At 61.5% G+C, this 18,056-nt stretch overlaps 3 protein-coding genes across 3 annotated transcripts in view; 1 reads left to right on the top strand and 2 right to left on the bottom strand.

Moving 5' to 3' along the window:
* The window catches only part of SSBP4 (single stranded DNA binding protein 4), a 10,142-nt gene extending 7,648 nt beyond the window's left edge, over nt 1-2,494 (bottom strand). Inside the window, exons 1-4 of the mRNA XM_051639981.1 lie at nt 2,302-2,494; nt 1,070-1,142; nt 896-957; nt 728-737 (exon numbers count right to left, since the gene is read on the bottom strand). Coding sequence (XP_051495941.1) covers nt 728-737; nt 896-957; nt 1,070-1,142; nt 2,302-2,357 — 201 coding nt within the window. The 5' untranslated portion in view covers nt 2,358-2,494. The remainder of the gene's footprint in view (nt 1-727; nt 738-895; nt 958-1,069; nt 1,143-2,301) is intronic.
* Nucleotides 2,495-3,862: 1,368 nt separating this feature from the next.
* On the top strand, nt 3,863-5,964 carry LRRC25 (leucine rich repeat containing 25). Its single transcript, XM_051639502.1, has 3 exons — nt 3,863-3,881; nt 4,087-4,990; nt 5,478-5,964. The coding sequence occupies exons 2-3, from the start codon at nt 4,095-4,097 to the stop codon at nt 5,593-5,595; spliced, it is 1,014 nt and encodes a 337-aa protein (XP_051495462.1). The 5' UTR covers nt 3,863-3,881; nt 4,087-4,094; the 3' UTR covers nt 5,596-5,964.
* Nucleotides 5,965-7,506: 1,542 nt separating this feature from the next.
* GDF15 (growth differentiation factor 15) lies at nt 7,507-9,731 on the bottom strand. Its single transcript, XM_051639980.1, has 2 exons — nt 9,407-9,731; nt 7,507-8,687 (listed from the first exon to the last, which is right to left on the bottom strand). The coding sequence occupies exons 1-2, from the start codon at nt 9,729-9,731 to the stop codon at nt 7,822-7,824; spliced, it is 1,191 nt and encodes a 396-aa protein (XP_051495940.1). The 3' UTR covers nt 7,507-7,821.
* Between the last annotated feature and the right edge of the window lie 8,325 nt (nt 9,732-18,056).

Genomic DNA, 18,056 nt, shown 5'->3' with positions numbered 1-18,056 from the left:
TGCTGTGTGCATCCCCCCCCCATCTCCAGTATGGGTGTGGGGGGGGCGGTGCTGCGTGTTCCCCCCCCCCCCCCCATGGCTGGGCCTCCCAGCTCCTTGTTTTCCCTGGAAACGGTCGCTACGGCCGGAGCCCAAATTCCTGGGACTTGACATCAGGGCACAGCAGCATCCCGGGCTGGGATGGGGGGGGGTCCAGCCCCCTGCGCCCCCCCCCCCCCCCGTGGCCCCCCCCTGCCCCCGGGCTGGGGAGGGGCTGGTGCTGCATGTGTGTGTGTTTGTGTCCCCAGGAATGTGTGCGTGTGTCCCCAACAGATTTGGGGTGCGGGGCCGGCACAGGGAGGGTTAATGGCCTGGAGGGCACCCCCCCCCCCCATCCCGGCCCCCCCCCCCCCATAAATCACCAATTAATCGTTTGTTGGAAGTGGCACCACAGAGCCCAGGCAGCCCCATCCTGGCCCCCCCCACTGAGCCCCCTGGGGAGCCCCCACCTGCATGATCCCCTCCTCCATCCCCATCCCCCCTATGAGGGGATCTACTGCCCCCCCCCTCCTTCCCCCCCCCCCCAGTGCGGGGGGTCCAGCCGTGCGCTGGGACCCCCTCCCTTTGCCCCACGCTTGGTGCCAAATTGGATCCATCTGGAGGGGCTGGGCGGGGGGGCCGGGGCGGAGCCGGGAGGGGAAGGGGTGGGGGGCGTGGGGGGGGGAGGGAAGAGGGGCGGGGGGGGGGCCCAAAAATCACTGATGGGAAAAGCAGAGCAGGAGATTTCAGGGGTACGAGGGGATGTGGCAGCAGCAGGGGGGGGGGGGGCGCAGCCCCCCAGCCCCCAGCCCAGCCCCAGGGCTGTGGGGAGGGGGGGTTGTCCAGCCCTTTCCCCCCCCCCCCCGCCCCAACTCACCACCACCAGGAGTGCAGGAACCCGGGGGGCTCACCCAGTGTGATGTTCTTCTCCCATCGGATCTGTGGGGGCATAAGGGGGGGGTGGTGGGGAGGAGGGGGTCAGGCAGGACACCCCGGGGATGGGCTCGGGGGGCTGGGGGGGGGGGGCAGCACCTCCTGCCCCTCCTCTTACCTCCGACAGGAAGGTCTGGGCCGATTTCTGGGCCCCCACGTGCAGCAGGTACTCGTAGACATAGAGCGCCAGCCTGGGGAGGGGGACGGGGACACGGGGACGGGGTCAGGGACAGGCACGACCCCCTCCCCCCAGGACCCCCCCCCGCCCCCGGGGTGCCCCGCCGCGGGGGCAGCATCGCCGCGGTGTCCGCGCCGCAGTGACACGGTGACAGAGCCCGGGTGACACCGGGGATGGAGCCGCCGGGAAAGGGAGGGGGGGGGGGGGGAAGGAACGAGGGGTCGATGTCACCTCCCGGCACGGGACCCCCGCGGGTAGCGCAGCGACACCGAGTCCCACCGGTGACACCGCCGAGCCCCACCGGTGACACCGGGCGCCTTTCCACGCCGCGCGGCCCCGTCGCCCCGGTTCCCGCCGGTGGGATGAGCCGGGGAGCGGCGGCACGTCCCACGCAGGACACGGCGCGTGCCACCCTGCGTGTCCCTCCACCCAGGGACCCCCCCGGAGCACCCTGCCCGCTGCTCCTTCCCCCCCCCCGGCAGCGCGGAACGGGTCCAGCGGGAACCCCACGGGGGTGACCGAGCTCGGGGGAACCATCGTGGGGTGCAGCCCCCGGCTCGGAAGGTGCCCCGGGGCGGAGGTGGCCCCGGGCACGGCAGGGACAGCCCGGGATGCCGGGTCACGCTGCCGGTGCCCCGGGGGATGGCAGGGACCTGGGGGGCATCACGGCTGCCGGTGCCCCGGGGGATGCCGCGGACCCGGGGCACATCGCAGCTCCCGGTAGCCCCGTGGATGGCCGGGATCGGGGGGCACGACTGCTCCGGTGCCCCGGGGGATGGCACGGACCGGGAACCGGGGCGGGGGGGGGGGGGCGGAGAGCATCGCGACTCCCGGTAGCCGCGGGGATGGCAGGAACCGGGAAAGCATCACGCTTCCCGGCGCCCCGGGGACAGCGCGGCTCCCGTCGCCCGGCTGAGCCCCGACGGCTCCCGCTGCCCCGCGGCGGCTCCCGGGGCTCCCCGGCGGGGCGGAGCCGCGGGGGGTCCGCCCGCCCGCCCCAGCGCTTCCCCCCAACCCCGGCCCTCCCTGCGGTTCCGGCCCCGCTCCCCCGGAGCTCGCCCCGGCAAAAAAAAAAAAACACCAAAAAACCAAAACCCACCAAAACTTCCGCGCCCCCGGTTCCCCCGCCCGCCGTCCGTTCCGTCCGTCCCCCCCCCCCCCGCCGCACTCACTTCTCGCGGGCCTGGCCGTCCGAGGGCACGCCGGAGCCCTTGCCCTTGGCGTACATGCTGCGGCGGCGGGGGGCAGCGCCGGTGTCAGTGCCAGCGGCCCCGCTCCCGGCCCCGGCCCCGGCCCCGCTCCCGCTCTCCCGCCGCCGCCATCACCGCGGCCCCGGGGCCGCGCGCGCCCGCGGGGGAGCTTGAAACCGCCGCGCCGCCTCCCCCCGCGCGGCTGTTCCAGCAACGCGGCCCCCCCCCCCCCCCCCGGCACCGCCCGCGCCCGCCGCTCTTAAAAGGGCGATGGCAGCGGAGTGAGGGGGGGGGGGGGTGGGCAGGGAGGGAGGGGGGGTGTGGGTGTGAAGAGGGACATAGACACGGGACACGGACGTGACGGCGTGGATGGGTGCACCGGAGGGAGGAAGGGAGGGGGGGGATACTTGGAGGGACAGGGAGGGACACAGCGGTGGGGGGAGTGGGCCCTGGGGGACACGAACGCGAGGGGGTGGGCGTGGAGACGGTGGTGGGCACAGAAGGGCACAGGCACCAGGGGTGGGCATGGAGGGACACGGACGTGAAGAGGGATGTGGGCACTAAGGGGGGGGCATAGAGGGACAGGGACACGAGAACACGGACACAGAGGGACACGGACATGAGAGAGTGGACACGGAGGGACATGGATGCGGGGGATGGAAGTGCAGGGACGCGGGCACGAGGGGGCGAACACGGACACAGTGGACACGGAGGGAAGTGGAGGCGACGAGGGGGGAGCATGAGGAGACACGAGGGGACTCGGACACGAGGGGGCAGGCACAGGACACAGACGTGGGCGGCAGATCCAGGTGCAGGGGGGGGCACAGACATGGGGAGAGACCCACGAGGAACACGGGGATGGGAACAAGGACAGGTGACCTGCATGGAGCCCCCCACTCTCCGGCCCTTGGGGTCTCTCACAAAAAGGGGGTGTCCCCACGAGCGACTCCGAGCAGAGTCCCCCCCTGTCCGAGACCCCGGGAAGGGTCCGATCCTGCCGTACGGTCCTCCCGGGCCACGGTGTTAAATTGCACCAACACGGCATGAAGACCCTGACACCCCCTCCCTGCTCCGACCCGCTTCACTGCGCTGCTGCACGCGTGTGCGTGGCAGTACATGGGTGTGCGTGGCAGTACACGCGTGTCCGTGCTGCCAGTATGTGTGTGTGCACGTATGTGCCCATCAGTGTATGTGGCGGGGGGGGGTGTGGGTGAGCACCCAACACGTGCCCCAACATACATGCACCCCCACATACATGTGCCAGGGTGCAGCAGCACATGCCTCTGCGTGTCCGTGTCTGCCCACGCGTGTGTCACCCCCCCGGCCTCCCCCCAAGCCCCCCGGGTCGCACTGCTGCACCCAATGCCAGAGCCCTGTGGCACCCCGGGGAAGGTCCAGGGGGCCCGGCGGGGGCTGGGGGGTGCTGGGGGGTGCTGGGGGGGGGGGGGGGGTGTTCTGCCCCCCTGCCCCCTCCCCCCCGGGCCGCCTACGCCCTGGCAGGGTGACACGGGTCAGCGGGACGCGCCTGTTCCTCTTCCCGCAGAGCAGCGACCGGAGCGCAGGCGAGTTGTGGGGCTGGGGCTGCGGGAGGGCCAGACCCCCCCCCGGGGCCCCCTGGGTGCTGCCCTGCCCGGGGGGAGAGGGGGAGTGGGGTGGGTACCAGACTGGGCTTCACTGGTTTGCACTGGGGAGGGGGTAAAGCAGCAGGGAATAGGGGTCTCCACAATGGTGGGTGTTGCTGACCCCCCCCCCCCGTTTCTCGCCCAGGAGGGGCCATGGGGCGCCCCCCAGCCCTGCTGCTGCTGCTGCTGCTGCTCCCCGTGGCCCCCTCGCCCCCTTCCTGCTTCTCCGTGCCATCCATCCCCTCGTCCGAGCTGGATTTGACCAACAGCACCCAGGAGTGCTCCGAGCTGGACTGGGGACCCTTCCAGGGGCTGCGGCGGCTGCTGCTGAGCCATAACGGCATCGGTGCCCTGAGCCCCTCATCCCGCCTCGGGCCGCAGACGGAGGAGCTGAATCTGTCCCACAACCGGCTCCGGGAGCTCCCGCCCGCCTTCCTGGGCCAGGCACGGGGGCTCCAGCACCTCCACCTGCAGCACAACCAGCTGCGGGACCTTCCCAACGGATTCTTCTCCAACGCCACATCCCTCCGGAGCCTGAGGCTGCAGGGGAACCCCCTGCCCGCCGTGCCCCCCAGCGCCTTCCAGCCCACCCTGCGGCTCCTGGAATTGTCGTGCGGCTGCCCGGTGGTGAGCACGGCCCTGGCTCCCTGCTCCCGCTCCAACGGCACCGGGCTGCGCTGTCACTGCCTCACCACCCGCTACGGCTTGGTCAACATCACCCATTTCCACAGCCAGGAGTGCTGGGGGAATGTGAGCTTGGTGGCCGGTCTGGCGGGGGTCGTCGGGGGGCTGGTGGTGCTGGTGGTGCTGGTGGTGCTGGGGGTGCTGGGGGTGGTTCGGTACCGGAGGAGGAGAGCGGCCGGGGCCGGGGGCGGCTGGGGTAAGTGGGAACCTGCCGCGGCCCACGGGCAGCCCCGGTACATCAGCCGGGACCCCGAGGTCGGTACCGCCGAGGCCGCCGCCGCCCCCGATTATGAAAACATCTTCGTGAGCCCCGGGGCGGCCCCGGGCACCGCGCGGGGATGGACACCGGGATGGCAGGAGCACAGGTGAGCCGGGATCGGCTGCTCGGGGCACGGGCTGTCCCCTCCCCTGCTGTGTCACATCGTCCCGAGCCAGCCCCTCTCCTCCTCCCATCCCCTCCCATCCCATCCCATCCCACAGTTTCACCCATACTGTCTCATCCCATCCCACTCCACCCCATCCCATCCCATCCCCTCCCCTCCCCTCCCATCCCATCCCCTCCCCTCCCCTCCCATCCCATCCCATCCCATCCCATCCCATCCCATCCCATCCCATCCCACAGTTTCACCCATGCTGTCCCACCCCGTCCCATCCCCTCCCATCATCCCATCCCCTCTCCTCCCACCCCATCCCATCCCACCCCATCACCCCCCAGACCCTCCCATTTGCCGTGTCTGAGCCCAGCCCCCCTCCCCACACCCCCAGCCCCCCACTCCCCCTCCCGGTGCCATCCCCAGCCCCCCATCCCGGCAGCACTGGGGCTGGTGCCACCCTCCTGTCCCCCCCTCCCAGCCCCCCGGACCCTCAGGATGACGGGGACTATTTCCTGCGCAGCGAGACCTTCCCGGGGGACCAGCCCATCTACGCCAACACCCAGAACCCCGACGGGGACAACTACTACAGCCACTGAGGGGCCTCGGGGGGAGCTGCGGGGGTGGGAGCTCAGGCTCCCCCCTCGGCTTTCCCTGGTGTGTGTGTCCCCCCCCCAGCCCAGAGGGGACAGGGATTTGCTTTCCCCATGGACGTGGATCCCCAGGGACAGGGACACGGGTGGTCCCCACACGCATTGCCCCAGGGGACGCTTTTCTAGGAGGGGGGGGGTGGTGTGTGTGTGTTTATTTTTAACACCCCCCACCCCCACCCCCCTCCTTCGCCCCAGTTCCCAGGGCTGTGGTTGGCACTTCCTCCGTGGGGACCGGTGGCCACGACCGTGGGGACGCCTCGGGTGGCATCCGGTGGCAGCAGGAGCCTTCGGGCAGGGGGGATGGGGGATGGGGGGGGGGCGGGCAGAGTGTGGGGAGGCGTGGGGCCAAGCAGAGGGGGGGGGGAGGCAATTGATGCCCGTGGTTCCTCTTCCCCTTTTGGCGAGTGTCAGGGTGCACGTGTGCCTGGGGACACGCCGGTGGTTGGGACATCCCGGCAGCGGGACCAGCCCCACTGCCCCTTTTTCCTGTGAAATCCCCCGGTTTGGGGAACAGAGACAAAAAAAAAATAAAAAGAAAACCCAACCAAACCCTTTCTTTTGTGTTTGTTGTTTGTTTTTTTTCCCTCTAACGCTCCCAGAAAACCCCCAAGCTCAGCACTGCCAGGTTGTGCACCCCGAGGGGACATGGGGACATCCCTGCTTGTCGTGTGTCCCTTCAGCTCCTGCCCTTGTGACTCTTCACTATGTCCCATTAAATGGTTTAATTGTCTTAAATGACCCGTGTAGCTCGTGCTCTGCTGGTGCCCTGGGCAGGACACAGGGTGGTTGTCCCCAGGCTGGATCTGTCCCTCTGGCAGCAGCAGGGGGTGACAGCAGGGTGGCAGTGGCGTGACAAAGGGGTGACACCGGCCCAGCAGGGCCACGGTTCGTTATCTCTTCGTGGCACAGCCCCGATAACGAGTGTTGGGGACACGGGGGTGGCTGTAAACATTAACCCAGAGGAGCTGCCTGAGGGTGGATCTCCCTGGGAAAAGTCCCTGGAGCTCCCACAGCTCCTGTCCCCAGAGTGGGGGTTCCAAGGGACCAAGATCCACAAGGACAGGTCCCTAAACCCCATGTCACTTTGGCCCAGGACCCAAGTGGAGGTGGCTGAAGCCCAAATCCCTCAAGCCCCAGTCCCCAGAGACCCCATGTGCAGATTGGAGGTCCCCATAGCTCGTGTCCCTCAAGTCCTGGTCTCCCAAGATGACATCCCCAGCGTGAAGGTCCCCACATCCTTCAAGCCCAGGTGCCCACACAATATGTGTCACCAACCTCTATGGTGGCAGAACCCAGGGGGAACCCAGGTTTCCCTCATCCCTGGGTGCCCACGGCTGGAGACACCTGGAAATGGGGGAAGAAACCACATCCCAGCTGGATATTGTGCCAGGGAGGAGGTCAAGGTTGCAGCCAGCACCCACCTCAAGGACACAAACAACCCAAAGGTCTCTGGAGCTTTGCCCAGACATTACTTACCCGCAGCTGGTGGGATGGGGATGGTGCTGGCCCAGCCCTGGAAAACCATAAGGATTGATGGGCAAATCCATATGGAACCAGCTCCATGTGGAGGGGGGGATCCGAGGTGTGGGGTTTCCAGCTGAAGGTGACCCACTGGGGGCTTCAGTGGGAGCCCCCCAGCTGGTTGGGTGGGAGAAGCAGCACTCCTGTTCCCATCACTTTATTCATTGACATCATTACATTCTTTCTCTTTTATAGAAAATATATAGAAATATATAAAACACCCTAAACACCCCCAAAAAACCCCCACACCCTTTCCCAAAGAGGTTGGTTTGCTATAAAACACAATAATTTAGCAATAAATAATAATTTAAAAAAAAACAAGTTGTATAAATAAGTCTCCAAGAAGAGAAAAGAGGATGGGGACACCCAGGATAGACTCCCCCAGTCCATCTGGGCTCTCTTGGGTGGGAAAGATCCACCCACCAAATAATATAGGGATTTAAATAAGGGGAAAAAGGGAGGGGGAAAAAGTTCTGGTGGGTTCTGGATTGGAGGGGTGGGGGAAACAACTGGAGGCTCTGGAGATGAGCTGGATGGTGGAGCTGGAAGCATTTTGTGCCATGAGGGCTGGATTTTGAGATGCTGGAGCTGGTGGAGGATGGAGCAGGCTTGGTGCCACCTGTGGTGGCGGGACTCATCCAGGTGATGGCATCAGGCACAGTGGCAGCTGGTGACCAGCATGTCCTCAAAGAGGGTGGAGACCAACCTGCCCTCACCATCGTAGTGCATCAGCACCATGGGGTCATAGGCAGCGGGGACGCAGCAGGGCGGGGGGGTGGCTTTGGACAGGGCATGCACACGGGCCTGGATCTGGGCGTGCATGCTGGCTGCCTTGTAGTTGTGTGGACAGGAACCTTGGCAGAACCTCATGTAGTAGCTGTTGGGGGCGATGATCCAGTCTGACCAGCCAATGTCCTGGAAGGAGACCTGGAGTGTCTTGAGGCAACACTTCCCGTCGCTCTTCCCGCATTCCTCATCCAGCCCGCGGGCTTTCCTGGACCCCCGACCCCTCCTGGATCCCCATCCTGTGTTCTCATAGGTTTCTACCTCCAGGACCAGTCTTTCATCCCCCGAGGTGGCCAACATGGCTGAGACATCAGTGGTGAAGGCCAGCTCCAGGCGCAGCGTGTCCTCAGGACCGGTGGCCCAGGGCTGGATGGCTGCTGTGAGGTCCAGGCTTGGGGAATCAGCTTCCAGCTCTTGGCTATGCAGGAGTTGGGGGGTCCTGTGAGGCCCCCCCAGAGTGTAGATGCTGACCCGGGGGAGCACCGAGGTGTTGAGCAGGGACATGCCAGGGGATGTCAGGGGTTGGTGGAAGAGCTTCAGCTCCGCCTGCACCACCTGGAGCTGCTGGTGGAAGGACTCGGTGCGGGAGAGGAGGAGGTGGTACCGGTAGGGACCACGGGGGCCTGGGGGTCTCTGGGGGTCCTGCTGTCCTTGGGGGTCTGGGTGACCTTGGGGATCCTGGTGTCCTTGGGAGTCTTGATGTCCCCAGGGGATGTCTGGCTGGCGCAGCACTGCGGGGACAGGGAGGACAGTCAGGTAAGAACCAGGAGTTCACCCCACCAGCCCCAGCTCCTGAGCAGCTCCAGTGCAGCAGCCAAACCACTGCTTCCAGGAAACCACCCAGATCCCGAGGGATGCCAAGGTCGGGGACATCCAGCCCCATCCTCATCCCCACATCACCCACCATCCCTGGGGAGTCGCAGCCAGAGGGTCTCACCTCGTGCCTCTAGATCCATCTGGGTGATCCCACCCCACCCCAGCTGGTCCCCCCAGCCCAAGCAGCAGGAGCTGAATATTCCCTGAATCATCCCAAATCCCAATAAAATCCCAGGCTGGGGCTCGAGGGGTGCCACCTCCCCACCCACCTCCCCTCTGCTCCCCCCCACTCCGAGCACCCACGGCGGCCCCCCCCCGCTGCTGCTCCACCTGTGCATCCCAGATTTCCCCAGTTTTGTGGTTTTAAGCAAATCATAAAAAAAAAAGCTGGGAATAACAGCTCCTCCCCAGTGCCGGGAGAGGGAAGAACTGGGATAAGGATGACCCCGGGCACCGTGGATTCATGCCCGGTCATGTCCCGAGCTCCCGGGGACATGCCCGAGCAGGGACACGGCGGGTGACACGTGTGTTCCCATGGGACACGGGTGACACAGGTGTGTGCCTCCCGGGACACGTCAGGTGTCACACGCGTGTTCCCACAGGGACGAGGGGCACACGCGGAGCAGCCACTTACGCGTGGGGCTCAGGCGGTGCAGGCGCCTGGTCCCGGACACGTTTCCCGGCTCCTCCCGGCTCCGGTTCCCGTTCAGCTCCAACAGTCTCTGCTGGAAGAGCCGCCGCGCTCTCCGGATGCTCTCCGGGTCCAGCCGGTGCCGGATCACGGGGGGTGCCGGCATTCCCAGCCGCTCCAGGATCCCTTTTTTGATGGCTTCCAGCTGGAACCTCTCCTGGTCCCAGCCGTGGGGTCTCAGCTCCGCGCTGGGGAGGAGCAGCAGGAGCTGGAGGCAGGTGAGGGCGGCTCCCCCGCCCCGCAGAACCCGCCGCACCGCCCCCGCCATCCCGGCTGGACCGAGCTCCCAAACCCTCCGGAGCGAAGGAGATCCCAGGGGATCGAGCTCCCAAACCCTCCGGAGCGAAGGAGATCCCAGGGGATCGAGCTCCCAAACCCTCCGGAGCGAAGGAGATCCCAGGGGATCGAGCTCCCAAACCCTCCGGAGCGAGGGTTGGGCGTGCGGCTCCCGGCGATGCTGCTGCGGGAATGAATGAAGTGGCTGGGATGTGACTTTATAGGAGCCGAACTTTGCCCGCCCCGTCCCCCCTCCCCCGTGTCCCGGCGCCAACAGGCAGCCGGGATCTTTCCTCTCTTCCCAGGATTTCGTGACAGTGCCGGAGTCAGGTGATTCCCAAGCCGGTTTGTGGCTTGGGAAATGAAAAATAGGGAATAATTTATTTTTTTTTTTTCTCAGACATAAACTCCACTCCAAAGTCCCGTTTTCCCTCGGGATCCCCATGCCAGGGGCATCCCCCTCACCCTTTTCCCACCCCCTCCACTCCGTTGGCCACGGGCCACACCTGATGGCCTTGGAGGTGACAGGGGGATGTGGAGGAGGGTGGCAACCACAGCATGTCCATCCCCACATCCTCAGCTGCCTTCTCCATCTCTTGCCCTGGGCTGGTCTTTCAGGCACACGAGTCCCTGTTACCTTCCCACCCCCTTCCCCAAAACCCCCCTGGAGCTGGGAAGTGGTGTCCAGGCTGACCAGCCCAGCTCATCCCAGCACGTGCCTGGAAGAGGGAGCGGATCCACGTTGGACCTTGTTCTCCCAAACTGGCTGATGACACCTCAGCCTGGCTTGCAGCAGCTGCTCCTCCACAGGGCTCAGCCCCAGATCCGACCCCTTGGGTTACATCACCCTCAGAAGGTTGGGATGGAGCTGGGCCTGTCGGGGTGGCAGGGATCCAGAGGGGTGGCACGGATCCGGAGGGGCCACACGCAGCAGGAAGCACCAGGCTGGAGAAAGCCCAAGGAGGGAACAAGCCACCGAGGCCAGGATAGGACCACCCATCTCCAAGGGATGCTTTGACTGCAAAACAGGAGCAGAGGGATGAGAAACCCCCGGGCAGGATGAGGTGATGGGGAAGTCCCCCCCCCCCCGGCGCCAGCTGGGGCAGCCGAGGCCATTCCCAAATGTCCTGAAGTGGAGCCAAGGGCCTGGTCTTTGCGCTCCTGCCCCGGGATGGACACTCTGACAGTAATCCTGTGGTTTATGGCTGTTTATCCTCCCTGGGATGTCTCCTCCTCGGGCTATCTCCTCCTCAGGATGTCTGCTCCTCAGAGGCAGCTCCAGCGTCGCTCCTGCCTTTCCCACCCGGTTTCTCAGAGGTTGCCTGAGGCAAAACCAAGACCAAAGGTTTCACCCAAAAACACGTGAAAGGAGAAGTTTGTCAGTGTCACAGGGAGGGAACAGTCCTGGCTCCAGCTCCTCTGTCCTGCTCTGAATCCCTCCCTGTGGAGATGGATGAGGAGGGGGCAGGAGGAGCCCCCCAGGACCTGGGACCAGCTCCCACTGCCTTCCTCTGCCTGGAACCTCCAGCTTGGACTACAACCCCAACAGGAAACCTCAGGGCCAGGTTTTTCTCTAGTGCTTCATCCCCCATGGAGCTGGAGACTGTCCCATGGGTGGCACATCCCTCGTACCCCCAGCAGCCCAGGGAACACACTGGGATGAGTCACCTCTGGAGCATCTTCCTGCAAGAAACTGGTCCAAGCTCTAGAACTGGAATTAAGTGACCTTTAAAGTCCCTTTCAACCCAAACCAGTCTGGGATTCCAGCTCATCAGCAGGGGCTTTTGTTCATCCAGAGCCACAGGGATCCTTTGGGAAATCCCAGGAGCACCAAGCCCCCCTGTGATCCCTCTCCTGGAGGTTTTACTGGGGGGGGGGAGTCTTCAACCCTCCAGCCCCAAAACTCCTGGGAGGAGGGTGAGGGACCATCACCCCAGGAGGGTGACAAGCCCCTGGCTGCAGGCCCTGACCCATCATCCAGCCCTTGAGCAAGACCCAACAAGCCCCTAAACCCTGAACTTCTGCTTCTGCAAGGAATTTTCTAACCCTTGCGTGGCACGAGCCTCGTCCACCCCCCCCGGTGACGCATCAAAATTGGCCGAAACCGGATGTTTTCCCCCCAAAAGGCGCCAGCTGTGGAAGTTGGGAGATTTACAGCCTGGCAGCGGCCGTGAAGCTTTGGTGTTTTATCAGAGCGTGGGGTGGCCTGTGATGAAATGTCCCAGCATGTCCCCACCCGCCCACAAGATGTGATTGCGCAGCCTCATCCCACCTTCCCGCTGGGCCTTGCTGGGTCCTGTTTTGCCTCAGGAAGTTGGATTTATCCAACGCTGCTTCCCGGCGGGATGTGGGTCCCTCTCCAGTTCAGGGGGCGGCTGCAGCACTTGGATACTCAGCACCCCATTTCTCAGAGCACTTGGCCATGGGGATGCTGGTGGCTGGGGACTCCTGGACCTTGGACAGTCTGAGGGTAAGGAGGAGATGATGTCCTCACACCATCGCTCCTCCTCACGCAGAGAAACCGGGAATTTTGGGAGGCAGCAGCTGGAAGTGCTGCTGGAAAGGCTGGTGGAAGCTCAGAGCAGGCACTGCTGATCCTGGGAAGATGTAAAGCATCTCTTTGCCTCCTCCAGACACGGGGTGGTCACAGGGTGGGGACACAGGTGCCATCCTGAGCGTCCGCCAGAGCCACCCACGACATGGGAGGCAGGAGCCACGTTGCAAACCCTGAAACACCCAAAGAAATGGGAAGAGGAACGTGAAGAGTCACTTCCCCAGGAAACACGAGTCCGGTCACAGCTCTGACCTTGAACCAGCTTGAGCAGGACTCAGAGCAAGACCAGAGAAGCTCCCACCTCCATGTGGGACAAACCCCAAACCAGCCATGTGCAACCAGGGCTTCAAAACGACCCACCCTCCTGGTTTTGGGTCCATTTTGGTGCAACAAGTGGCTCCTGAAAAGGTGCCAAGAGCCTCCAAGGAAAGGCAGAGCCCCCCTGGGAATGGGCATCACCCCTGGGACCCACAGAGCATCCTCCATCTCTCTGCAAGGCAAAGGACCTTAGGCCAAAACCATTCAGATTGAGCAAGTTGGATGTTGGAGGGGGGATATTTCCTGCAAAACACCATTACATAGGTAAATAGTACTTTCCCATGGAGGATTTTTCATCCAAGGACCAGCACGGCTTCCTGGATCTGCTGCCACCACGTGAAGCTCCACGCAGCCCTTTGGGTTGGTCTTTAGGGAAGCTGGATGCTGGAGGCAGCTTTAGCACTTCGGGGTGAGAAAACCTTGGGTGAAGAGAAGGAACCCATCCAACCTCTGAGATGATCCATGGGACACACCATGGGCAAGGCTTGTTTCATCCTGTCTCATTCCAGGTCTGGAAATGGGTGCAGGGGGGTGGGAGATGAGACCTCTTGTTCTGCTGCCAGGCTGGGATGTCTGGGAAGCTGCATCCCATGTTTTCCCAGTGCCAGCTGCTGTCACGACCAATCAGCAGAGCTGGGATGGTCTTGACCTTTAGACAGTTCTAAATAAAGCCCAACAGGGTGGGTCAGGTGAGCAGAGAAGGAGCTTTTGCCCCATCACGACAGGAATCAACTTATTTTTCTCCCCTTCGCTGCCCGCTGACGACATCTGCCAAAAATGAGACTTCTGCTCCACTTGGACACAAACATTCCTGCCCCTGCTGCACCCGTGGTCAATGATTAACTTGGATTCCAGCCCCCTCCAGCCTGGGAAGTGCAGGGAATGACTCCAAACCAACTGGGGAGAACGGGAATCTTTTTTGGGGAGATCCTCACTCGCTGCCCCAAACACCTTCCTGGTGGTGATGCTCCAGCATGAGGATGCTCTCCACTTGCAAGGACAACTGGATTCCAGCTTTCCTGGATTTAGAAGGAATGGACCATCCTCCTGCAGAGAGAAATGGATTTATTTGTGAACCCCAGGCATGGACCAGGCTCCACGTGCCTGTGTCAGGAGGGAATTAGTCACCGGAACGTGAGCAGGGCTGGGCTGTGCACACAGGGAGCTCCAGCTGGAGGAAGAGCTGGAGCCTTGATGGTGGTTGGGAAGTGGTCAAGAAAACCCCAACCCCTGGCAGAGGTTGGGGCTGAATGTCCTCCCACCAGCCCAGGCTGCTCCAAGCCCCATCCAACCTGCCCTTCAACACTGCCAGGGATGGGGCAGCCACAGCTTCCCTGGGCAACCTGGGCCAGGCTCTCACCACCCTCACACTCCAGAATTCCCTCCTCATGTCTCACCTCAATCTCCCTCTGCCAGTTTTCATCCATCCCCCCTTGTCCTCTCCCTCCCTGCCCTTGTCCCAAGTCCCTCCCCAGCTTTCCTGGAGCCCCTTCAGGCACTGGAAGCTGCTCTCAGGTCTCCCTGGAGCCTTCTCTTCTCCAGGCTGAACACCCCAACTCTCCCAGCCTGTCTCCAGAGCAGAGCTGCTCCAGCCCTTGGATCATCTCTGTGGCCTTCCTGTGTTGGGGGCTCCAGAACTGGACCAGTTCTCCAGGTGGGATCTAACCAGAGTGGAGCAAAGGGGAAGAATCCCCTCCCTTGACAAGATATCCAGGAGTATCCCCGGGAAGGCAGGAGTGGGATAATGAGGCACCTCCAAGCTGCAAGGAAAGAGAAGCCTGGTGGAAACGTCCCAGTGAGGAGCCCCAGCCTGGGGAAATACCGTGGCAGAGCATCACCCCTGGCATGGGAAGCACATCCAGGGAATTCTGCACTGCACCAGGAGCCTTTCCATCCCCAGCCCGGGGTGCGAGAGGCAGCAAATCCTGACCCAGGACCCACCTCCACCGAGGGCAGCCGGGGCTGCTCCGGGCAGGCAGGAAATTCCAGCCATTCCCCAGCTCCACAGCTGCAAGTTTCTCCTGGGAAGCTCTGAGGAGCCCTTGGGCAGGGGCTGGAAGAGCCACGGGTGGGCTCTGCAGCACCTTTGCTTCAGGTTGGTTTGGATTTACAAGCGGGAGGAGGAGCAGCCTGCCAGAGGGATGCTGCCCAAAAATCCCACCTCGTTTACAAAGGGTTTGGAGGGGGAGGAAGGAAGGAGGGGGGTCAGAGCAGGGTGGTGGGTGGAAAAACCAGGATGAAGGTCTCTGAGGAGAAATTCCAGACAAGTGATCTCCTCCCTGGATCACCCCATCTCAAAGCACCCCAGAATGGTGGGGGTTGGAAGGGACCTCTGGAGATCATCTAGTTCAAGCCCCCTGCCAGAGCAGGATCTCCTAGAGCAGATCCCACAGGAACACACCCAGGTGGGGCTGGAACGTCTCCAGGGATGGAGACTCCCCAGCCTCCCTGGGCAGCCTGTCCCAGGGCTCTGGTACCAGACCTGGAGTCATTTTGGTTGGGAAAGACCTTTAAGATCATCGAGTCCAACTATGAACCCAACTCCACCCAGCCCAGTGCTAAGCCACGTCCCTCAGCACAACGACACATCTTCCAAACATCAGGATGGAGGCTCAGCCTCCACTGGGGGTGCAGGTTCCTTCATCCATTTCCTCCCATCTCTGCAAGCTTGGGAAAGGCAGGACCATGAGAAGCCCCCAGGACTAAGCTGAAGCTGTCAAGGTGTTGTACCTCCAAGGCTGTCCTCAGAGCTGGATGGCAGCACCACCTGGTGGCACCAGCCCTCCCCACCACCCCAGTTTCCTCCCAGTTAGGACCAGTGGCAGCCTGAAAGAAGCCAACATGGGGTCCTGCCCGTCCTCAGCCAAAGCCAGGATGCTCCACATCCCAACCAGCTTCCAGCAGCCCTCATCTGATGGTGAGGGAGCAGCCCAGCAAGGCAAGAGCCAGACAATGGGTTGGGTTGGAAGGATCTTAAAGATCATCTAGATCCAACCCCCCTGCATGGGCAGGGACACCTCCCACCAGCCCAGGCTGCTCCAAGCCCCATCCAACCTGCCCTTCAACACTGCCAGGGATGGGGCAGCCACAGCTTCCCTGGGCAACCTGGGCCAGGGTCTCACCACCCTCACACTCCAGAATTTCCTCCTCATGTCCAACCTCAACCTCCCTCTTCGAGTTTGATCCATCACCTCTTGTCCCCTCACTCCAAGCCCTTGAAAAAAAAAAAAAGTGCTGTTTGAGGAGACCAGGAGAGCTCCAGGGTTAAACAAGAGGCTCTCCAGGAAAGCAGCACACAACGGGGCTGGAGTTTGAGGCACCAGCTCCCAGACATGCTGCTCATCTTCCCACGATCCCCACGGGAGCTCTTCCTCCTCCGGAAAAGGAGCCGCGGCAGAAGGAATCTGGCTGGAAAATGCCTTGTGGCCCCTTCCCAAGTGGCCTGCGAGGGAGTTGCAGCCTGTGGATCAAAGCTGGCTTTGGAACCACCACTGAGCAGGGGCTTCCATCACACCTTTGCCTCGGGAAGAACAAGAATTCAAGACCAAAATCTGAGCAGAACTGGTGGTTTCGTGTGAGAAACACACGAGGGGGGGTATGAACCAGATCCTGCCTCCTGGAATTACCCAGCTCGGAGACTGAAACTCACTAATTCAAACCAGCTTTTTCTCCCCAAGGTTTTCAGGATCACAGGATCTCCAGCTGGTGCTGGTGCAGGCTTTGGAGAGTCTTCAAGGACTCCAGGCTCCCTGCTCCTTCCCACCAGGAACGTCAGAAATACTCCAGCAGAAATATTTCAGCCACCCTCCGTTGGGCTCTGGGGGCTAAAGAAAGGCTGGAAAAGTGAGCTCAAGGTGGAAAGAAAGACCAGAAGAGGTAAGAGAAACACACGGACACAACAAATGGTGGCAAGAGAAAAACTTTCAACTGTTTTTCTGACTAAAAGGACACAAAAATCCAACAGCTCTAACAGAATGAGCTTCAACGGCACCTCCTTCATGGCAAAACTCAGCCCCGTGGGATGGGGCAGGGGATCCAGGAGGTCCAAGGGGATCATCTCCAACAGCAGCAGGTTCTTAGGGAACCTGCTCAGGCTGTGACCACTGCTCTGTCATTGCCACCCCACAAAAGGCACCTTGAGAAGCACCTTCCTCCGACGCTCGTTAAAAGACCACCAGGAGCCCAGAGTCAAACTCGTTTATTTCCTTGGAAACTTGGGTTTTAATTTTCAGCTACAAAGTCCAGCCCAGCAATCCCAAGCTGGAATTCTGTTCCCAGCTCTTTATTACACAGCCCTTTTTGTGACACACGAGATTGTTTGGTTTTTACAAGGCACTGCAAGAACACACTGAGAAGAAACACCAGAAGCCCCACCAGCTTCAGAACCACAGCTCCAAGAATCCTGACATGTGTGAGACTGGGGACACCTGAGATCACCCAGAAAACTCATTATTTCATCAGGATTAATGAAGGGAGGACCCCAGGGGCTGAGGGATGCTGTAACCTGCAGAACAGAGTCCAAACAAAACATCTACCCTTCAAGAAGAGAAAGAACAATCCAGCCAACCCGACCAAGAGTGACAACACACAATAGTGGGTGATTTTTCATTTTGCCAGGTCTCAGAATCAGAAAAACCTGGAGAACTCAACTCGGTGAAGCTTCTGAAGGGCACCCTTGGATCAAGGGGACACCAAAACAGGTCCAGCAGTCACACCCAGTGCTGGAAGTCTCAACTTTTCACCCACCTCATGTGCAAAGGGCTCCTCTGTCCCTGTCACCACCGCTCTGCCTCCCCACAGCCAGCCCAGGACAAGGCACTCCCTGCTTCATCCAAGTAAACATTTGCCATTTGAGAAGCTGGTGAAACAGAAAAACCTGAAGGTGTATTTTAAGTTCTATTTCAGGGCAGTGATTAGTTTCATCTCCTACATTTAATTCCCATCTAAGGGGAGGCATTTTCTTCCCTACTTTGTCCTCAAACAGACGGAGCAGAAGCTGATCTCAGGTTTCAATTAATAACAACCAAGAATTAACAACATCCTCAGAGCTTTGGAGCTTTGGCAGAATCTCAGTTTCATCCGACATGAATACAAGGGGTTTGTTTTTGTGTGTTTCTTTTTTAAGAAAAAGTGCACTTTATACTGCAAAACACGAGGGTTTCTGGTGCAAAAATAAATCCATCTAGGTCAAGACGTGTGTTATGGTATCAACGAGGGGTATTTTCTCTGGATGCAGTTTGAAAGGAAGCTCCTCAACTCTGAAATTTCTCTCATTAAAATATTAGTGGGTAGTTTAGTAAAGGAGAGAACAGGAAGGAAGTTACTTTGTACAAGAAAAAAAACAAAACCCAAAGCTCTGTACAAATTACTCGGTACAAATTAATCGCTGACAAATTTATTCACCTGCAGGGTGGTAATGAAAATTAAAATTAAAAAAACCCAACA

This window comes from Apus apus, chromosome 24 (genome assembly GCF_020740795.1).
Source record: "Apus apus isolate bApuApu2 chromosome 24, bApuApu2.pri.cur, whole genome shotgun sequence".
Taxonomy (NCBI): domain Eukaryota; kingdom Metazoa; phylum Chordata; class Aves; order Apodiformes; family Apodidae; genus Apus; species Apus apus.
This window is presented reverse-complemented; position numbering and strand designations above follow the sequence as displayed.